Genomic DNA, 8235 nt, shown 5'->3' on the forward strand with positions numbered 1-8235 from the left:
CTTAATTACAGAGTCCACCATTAAAAATTTCCAAGTTTTCCGTAATTGCCTTTGAGATATGCATCAACAAACATCATCAAAATAACAATTTCATGGCATGGCCTCTAACGAGTTTAAGCCTACTAGAATCTTCTAACAATTTTTCCTGTTCAATTTCTTCTTTTCATTAAAATGTGCCTCTCAAAAGCATCCCAGAGAGCGACATTTCCAAAAAGATAAAGGTATCTTGTGCTATTTCATTAAGTATCTCAAATATATACTTAGGTTTTTCGATTTGATATTAAACAGGCCATGCATTTCTGCATAGGAGTTGAGCTGACGAGGGAATGAGAGAAAACATTGGCTGAAAAATGTAACACAAAACATAACCAAACATAGTCGGAGCAGAATAGTATCGATACCAATTAACAACTCCAAATCATGAGTGCTTGGATATTACTGCAACACAAAACATTGCTGGCTTCACCAAATTAGAGACTATATAAATACAAATACTATCCCCTGCAAAATCTTGAATTGAAGAGCTAAAATGTTCTAGAAACTATGTAATCTACATTTCAAGAACAGCATAGAAAGATGCTTGCAGACTTCAAAGAACATTTGAAAATTCAGCGTCAACCATCTGTGAATAAAAAGAACATACTGCACAAAATGCAAAGCAAAAGAAACTAGCTTACACAAATAAAAGAGATACCATTCAGAATAAACGCAATAATCTTCAGTACCTGTGATATCATAGGTGTCCATTTCATTTCTCAGAAGATAGACCGTATAAGATAATTCTATCACAAAAATAAACCCCACAAATTCATGGGATTTAAACAAAAAATCATGATTACACAAATCTGTTTTGTTAAGAGTTGAACAAACCGTGCTCCTAAAAGTAACTCTCAGGAGTCAGATATATATATTACATTTTCCGAAAAAAATCAAGTACTGAAAACTATGTAGTTTACATTTTAGAAATTGCATAGAAAGATGTTTGCAGACTTCAAAGAAGATTAGAAAAATCAGCGTCGACAATCCATGAATAAAAAGAACTTACTGCACAAATGAAAACAAAGCCTAAATATATAAATAAAGAAGAGACCATTCAGAATAAATACAAGGCTCTTCAAGATACAATGTGTACCTATGATATCATAGGTGCTCATTTCATCTCTCAGAAGATGGACTTGTGAGATAATTTACTCACTACATTAAACCCACAGATTCATGAGTTTGAAACAGAAATTCATCATTACCTAACTTTGCTTTGTTTAGATTGACAAACACTACCCGTAAAAGGAACTCTCAGATATATATTACAATTCCGAAAACAGATCAAGTACCGACACTTATTTGAGATGAGCATCTTATATCACAAAAGGCTTGTCCATCCATCGAATATTGCACCCACGGGCTTCCAACATCTCAATCACAACTCGTGGTAAGTTGTACTTTAAGGATTGAATAAGCTTGAGTTTTTTCAAACTCTTGCAAGCCAGCAGAGCGGACATGAAACCATTGATCGTTACATTCCTCAAATAAACTAGCTTTATGTTCTGTAAGCATCTAAGACTCGCCAATGCTAACAACCCAACATCTGAGATTGAGCAATATGAGACATTCATCTGCACAAGTACAACAGGTTTCAATGTTAAAGTTGTCTTTCAACAGATATACAGGGGAGGATGAATGGAAATTTAAACCTCCCTGATTCAAAATGTCTTACCTGTCGCAGATTTTGACATGACCTGGCTACAGCCAATATTCCAACATCATCAACACCATAGCACCTTTTGATATCCAATTCAACGATACGCTTACATCCTAAAGCGATTGCAGAAAGACCAGCAGAGGAAATCCCAGAACAACCTCGGATTTCAAGCTGGTGAAGTTTTTGCAATTGAGCGAGAGATGTCAGACCATTGTCAGTGACATGTATGCAATAAGAAATATTAATACTCTTTAACCTTGGGCAACCATTGGCAATTGCTGCTAATCCAGCATCCCCGACTCCTACAGATCTGGATATACATTTCCCATCAGTAAACTGCAAACATCTTCAAATGAAAAGTGCAGAAAACATCATTTTGATAAACAGATTTTTTAATAAAATGTTGGGTTCATTTGAATAATGACGTGTACCTGTACAAATCAAGTTCTTGGAGAGATGAGCACCGGGCTCCTATATGGGCAATTCCTTCGTTGGATATATTTGGGCAGAATCCTAGTTTCAAAGTTATCAATTCCGAACACTTAGAAAGGGATTTCAATCCTGCATAAACGGACAGGGTAAATACAAGAAGCACAGAAGACAATAAAACAATCTCCAAAACTAGTAACAATTACTATTTACATCATTACTGTCAAAATTCTCTTCATATATAAACAATGTACGGAACCTGTATTGTTTATGCTACAGTCGGTGAAGTCAAGCTCCTCCAGGAAAGGACAGCCGTCTCCTAACATAGTCAAACTTGTTTCTGTGACCAAGCTGCACGATTCCATCTTAAGAGATGAAAGATATCTGCATGATGTTGCAATGGCCGAGAGAGCAACGTCAGTTAGATTACGGCAACAAGTGAGATCTAACTTGTTCAGCTCTCTACAGCATGCCACAAGTGCAGTCAATCCTTCATCTGTAACTCCAATACACTTGCTTAAGCTTAATTCCCTCAAAGACATGCAATAGCTTTTCCCAACTGACTCCAACGCTCTGGGGGAAATTACACAACCATCAAATTTGATCGTTTGCAGTCTATCCAAGTTTTGGAAGCTCTTAAGAAGAGCGTCAGAAACCTGTAGTACATAACACACAAAAATATTAAACAATGTATCACTTCGAGAATTAAGTTTATGAACTTCAATACTTCACAACTGATGAAGTCAAAATATTCAACAAATTTTAGTCGGATAATTACTGGTATACAATAGGCAAGAGTAAGTTGACGCAAGTCTGAGGAACCACTTGCAAGGGAAATTATTCCCGTGCAGCTAACATTCTGACACTTCGAAACATCAAGTCTCTGCAACATAGCAACAATTGAGTCAGATGTCACTGTAAATAGGAGAGAGAGAGTCAAAAATAACAACTCTTCTCCACGATTTAATCTATGCGTTTCAGGTTTTCATGCCTTTAGAAAAAATATCAGAAAGAGAACATAAATGGATGAAGTAAATTGCCTCCAATTGCACAATCATCAATCGCTAAAGATCCTATGGGACCTTTTTTCCAACTCAGTAAGTAAAAAGATCTTAACAGATAAAACAATCATAAATATAGGCTCAGAAACCTTCTGGAGAATGGAACAAATGTCATGAGAAGATAATTTTTACATGAAACAAGAAAAAGACGAAAAGGATCAGTAAACTCCACATTGTGAGACCTGCTAGAACCTGAATACTCAAGAGCTTCTTCAAAGACAAGACTACAAAGTACGATTTTCATGTTTCAGCAACACAGTATGCCAATTATTGCTTATTTATGTTGAGTGTCTCAAGCACCCGTTATGGCAACTGCTATACCTGCCCCGTATTAAGAAAAAACTAGTTCCATAACGATAATTCTGAAGTTTCAATACAGATGATCTTGTATTGTTGCCTTGACAAATATTCTTTTGGAGCATACTCAGGAAATCATCAGAAATTTTTACCTAGCAATATTCTCTTGGAGCATACTCGAGAAATCATCAGAAATTTTCACCAAGAAGCATTCCAATTTCCACCCCGTGCTATTATTCCAATAATTGCACTTTCCTTGACATCCAGAAAAAATTTAATATTCCGAATAACAAATATGACCCTCAAAATATATTGAAGAGCCATCTTGCAACGGCAAAATCATTTCCTAATTACAAGGACTGTGTCTCTATGGAGAATCAATAGGAAATCAAAATCAAATTGTCAAATATAACGGATATGAAACAAAATCAAATTGTCAAATATAACAGATATGAAACAAAAGATGCAAGCACCTGAGCAGGACATATACCATTGAGATCTTAATGCAAAAATAACGCAAATCTTTCTGAAAATTAAAGATCTGCTAAAGTTGTCAAGTCCCGCTAGCACAATTGGTTGAGGATGGGCCTTGTTAGCAAGGCGACCCAAAATCAAATCTCATGGCCGGTGGTTGTGCCCTGCGCGAGGGGGAGGAGACATGCTAAAAAAATATAGTCAGCTTAGGACAGGCGTGGCCCAGGACCCTGTGCTGGGGGGAGGAGACATGCTAAAAAAATATAGTCAGCTTAGGACAGGTGTGACCCAGGCCGGGTGCGATACCCGAGTGACTTTGATGGATTAGATGCCCATGGGTCGTGGCGCCTCAACCCACAAATCAAGCCTGGAAGATCACAGACAACTGACAAACAAAAAAAACTGCTAAAGTTAGAACAAGAAAGACAAGAAGACAAAGTATTCTAAAAGGACATTCTACTGAAGGTAAACAATTTCCATGCCAAAACTTGTTCTACTCACAGTCAATGATATAATGAATTATTTACTCATTTCATGCTAATGCATATAGCATCAGGCAAAGAAGTTACTAAATCGATCTTCCATGGTGCAAAGATATATAAACTCTCAGACTTACACCAAAGTCAATTTTAGATATGATGCTTCTTACTAGGAAAATGTTGACCCAGCCCACAAAAAAGTAGCACGTATAAATGAAGTTTAAGGCTATATTTTATTGCTCCCTTTAACAAATAAATAGAGTCTCCCGTCTCACCTCTTTCATCCCCACTTCTCTATAACTTGGTGTAACTTAGCTTTGGCATGAATTATAAATGTCTCGCTAAAAAGGATTTCCTTCTTGTACTGAATAGCTATTTCTATTTCTCAACCTCACAACTGAAGATTCTAAATTACATTTGATTTTGCAGATGAGTCGCAACTTCTTGTTTGTTTACATCATATTTCAAGTATGTTTAAGTTTTCTAACGTGGATGTTGATATATTTTCCAGTATAACACAAAACATTGCCATTTTCCGTATTTTAAAGTCGTAATTTTTCATCTCTGCTGAACATAGAGTTTGAGAATTACAACAAGAGGCATTCTCATTCAGTTGTCATACCTGCAAAGATTTTTTGAGATACGTAAGGCCATTATCACCCACACGAACACATCCAACCAATGCTAAATTCTCAAGATGATTTAGATGGTTAATTGAAGCAAGACATTTGTTTGTTATCTGCAGCAAAAACAAATTTGCTCAGTATAAAAAAAATCCATAAAACTGCTCTGCAAACAATTTGCTATAAGTAGCCAGTTTTGCAAGCACCACCTGATGATTAAAGATGACATAAAACAACAGTGTAACTATATTTATTTGGCACCGTCTAACTATTTGGCGCTTATGTCTTTTTCATCTAAATTTAGGGATGCAATTTTTCACAAAATAATGATTTTAATTGTTTAAAATATATTCTTGAATGCACAAATGAATTCAACCCCTGAAAAATCAGGACACTGGAATTCTGCATATTACAACACAGAAATTTAAGATTCCAAGAAAAATTGACCGGAAAACATGCCCAGAAAGGGGAAACTATATCTATATCTAACAGTTAGATTATGCATATTTATTCACTACCTAGCTTCCTGTGCAATTACTCTTTCCATTAGAGCCATAATTTAACCCAACCCACTATTTGCCACAATTAAAATGAGCGAATGGAGTTTTTAAAAGATTAAAAGTGTAGCCAAAAACGATTGAAAATCATCTAGGCTTAATGAGTTCTGCTATGAGCTAAAGAGAGAATGGATGCAATCAATCTCCCAAAACTCATGCGCTCTCCATAACGATTTCTTTTCATTAAACAGGAAATATAATGTACCCTGAGACTTATCATGACATGGAAGAGCTGAATCATTCTGAACAAGCTGTGAAGAACATTAGTAGTTAAACTCAGTGGCGGGAGCATACCTGCGTGTAAGAGAGATCAAGACTACGTAACTCCTTGCATTTCATAGCAACCAGCTCAACTCCAAGGTCTGTGACCCCCACACACCACCTAAGATTCAAATTCTGTAATTTACTACATCCTACAGCTATGCATACAAGACCCATGTCAGTAAGCTGTTTGCATTTCACTAGATTCAATGATTCCAAATTTCGGGCGTGTGCTATGGCTTCTGCTGCATGATCTGTGATTTCAGTGCAATTGGAAAGATCAAGTTCGACTAAAGACTGACAATTTTTAATCAAATCAAGAAGACCCAGATGAGTGAAAGTCCACAACCTAGAAAGGTTGATGGAAACCAAATGATTTCCGAGGATGCCTGCTACATGCCCCAGACTCTTATCTGTGATCTGAGAACACAGAGATAAATCCAAATGCTGAATCTTACTGTATCTTCTCAGAATCCTTGGAAGTAACTCTGATCGCATCAGCTGTACTTTCTTCCTGTAGTTGGCCTCCAGATAGAAAAAATGCTTGCAAACCAGGCACCAGGACTTCCTATCTATAGGATCCTGCAACTTATCAAGAATAGTTATGAGGATCTCATCACCAAGGATGTTGATTTCCGCATGAGAACGGACTGATTTCCTCTGCATTGTAAACGTTTAAATTATAACACAACAGGGGTTTTCTATCCACAAAGAATGCTCTGTAATTTGAGATGGTAAAGATCTCATGTCAATCTTAACTCCTTCATTATTAGGCACCCATGTTCATGCCCGCACTAGCTGCTTACAATTTTTTTACCCTCGCAGTATATCTGATTTTGATGGTGCAAGCCACATTGACTAAACTCTTTTCTGCAATGCAGGAACAGAAAGACTTGAATCACAGAGACAAATTGAGATAAAGAATCTCACCACATCCTTGCAATGATATTAAGAGAGAATCCCAGAAAAGACCACAGCAGAAAAGGAATATTAAAGAACAGAAAATTTTCTGAGCATGAAGTTTTGTACCATTCCAGCCATGCCCAAAGTCTTCTTCCCGAATTCAAACTGAATTGCAGAAATCAGCCATGGCTGAATATTATCTCCGAAGCCCAACTCAGATTTCATAGTTCCATACAAACCCAATTGCCCCATTATGTTCCTTTGTGAAACCCAAATCACATATCCTTTCCAACTGACCTAAGATACAACAATTTCCGGACACCCAAATAAAATCACAGATCTAGCCTTACCCAAATGCACTATGCAGTAGCCTTCGATTTTATTCCCCCATATCTACCCCATCCAGAGCTCGACGAGTAATGTTCGCTACCCTGCACTGTTTCCAACGCCTGCTTGTTGCTTTCATTATACAGATAAACAGTTTCATAAATTCACCTCCCCCACATTATTGTATTTAGTCAAAAAGCAACCCTGAAATTCCTCAACCTAAAAACTGGGGGGAAATAATTAGAAATTTTTTTCAGCTCCAGATGATTCTTGCCCGCTGAATATATACCATGATAACATGGCGTGGGGTCACATCAATAAAGAGGTACCGTCCAAGTACATAATTTCGTAGTGGAGGTGAAGTTATAAAACGGCCGTACCTGCTCGTGGTGCGACCCCTTCGAGCATCTTCCTCGAACTTTCGACCATTTGTGGGGTCAATTAGTGGATAGCTGTATATTTTTCGTATCGGCTTCTTCCACTTGTTCATTTGACTTGAATGTTAAAGCTAAAACGCTGGTCAGTGTCCACATTAGGTGGGTAGTGTAAAGGAGCTTCAAATTTGTCTGGAAAATAATGGAATTTTTGAGTGTTCTGAGGGTGCTAAATTTATATTCTACTATAAAAACAAGATTTAAGCGTTTTTGTCAAAGATAGTGCTAAATCTATTTCTATCATCGAAAACAAAATTTAAACACTTTCAAATTTATTGAAAAAAAAAATCAAATTCCCACATTTTTTTACCTAAACAATGCCTTATTGATATTATTTGGGAACAGATAAATTGAAATTCTTAATTTACTATTTTTTTTATTTATTTATTTAAAATATGTTCGAAATTTAAAAGTTAGAGTTAAGTTGGTTATTTATTTTTTTAAATATGTTTAAAATTTTGAAATTATAGTTAAGTCAAATATTAAATTAGTATAGTATATTTTTTAATAAAATAATATAAAATTTAGATTTAGTAAGATAAGGATATTTCTTAGAGGCAACATTACAGAAGAGATACACCTCTTGTGCTAAAATCTATGTCGAAAGGGATGTTTCGGGGACTTTGCATGAGGGTCTGTGGTTGGAATACAAAGATGAAGTGTATTTTCAAGCTATAGATTATGAGCAAAT

The 8235-nt window shown here is 36.2% G+C and overlaps 1 protein-coding gene across 2 annotated transcripts; it reads right to left on the reverse strand.

Annotated features, from left to right (window-relative positions):
* Positions 1-1053: 1053 nt before the first annotated feature.
* Positions 1054-7381, reverse strand: LOC149161339 (F-box/LRR-repeat protein 3-like). 2 transcript variants are annotated; one of them, XM_089436939.1, is made up of 8 exons: positions 6910-7381; positions 5914-6750; positions 5062-5178; positions 2907-3011; positions 2388-2784; positions 2131-2260; positions 1715-2009; positions 1054-1613 (listed from the first exon to the last, which is right to left on the reverse strand). In XM_089436939.1, exons 2-8 carry the CDS (start codon positions 6544-6546, stop codon positions 1356-1358), a joined length of 1935 nt encoding a protein of 644 aa, XP_089293065.1. In that variant the 5' UTR covers positions 6547-6750; positions 6910-7381; the 3' UTR covers positions 1054-1355. The 2 variants fall into 2 exon arrangements, with proteins under 2 accessions (XP_089293065.1, XP_089293064.1); XM_089436938.1 differs by having other exon boundaries at positions 5914-7381.
* Positions 7382-8235: the final 854 nt, after the last annotated feature.

The sequence above is a fragment of the Pinus tabuliformis genome, chromosome 5_2, assembly GCF_031772625.1.
Source record: "Pinus tabuliformis cultivar Carrire ecotype Pingquan chromosome 5_2, CPIR1, whole genome shotgun sequence".
Lineage (NCBI taxonomy): Eukaryota > Viridiplantae > Streptophyta > Pinopsida > Pinales > Pinaceae > Pinus > Pinus tabuliformis.

Bases quoted from the DNA above. Each gene is read 5' to 3' on its own strand.
- LOC149161339 (XM_089436939.1), bottom strand. From the start codon at position 6,546: ATGCAGAGGAAATCAGTCCGTTCTCATGCGGAAATCAACATCCTTGGT. The intron at 2,261-2,387 runs GTTCCGTACATT...CCGTTTATGCAG, and splicing joins CTGTAGCATAAACAATACAG to GATTGAAATCCCTTTCTAAG. The intron at 2,010-2,130 runs GTACACGTCATT...ATGTATATCCAG, and splicing joins CAAGAACTTGATTTGTACAG to ATCTGTAGGAGTCGGGGATG.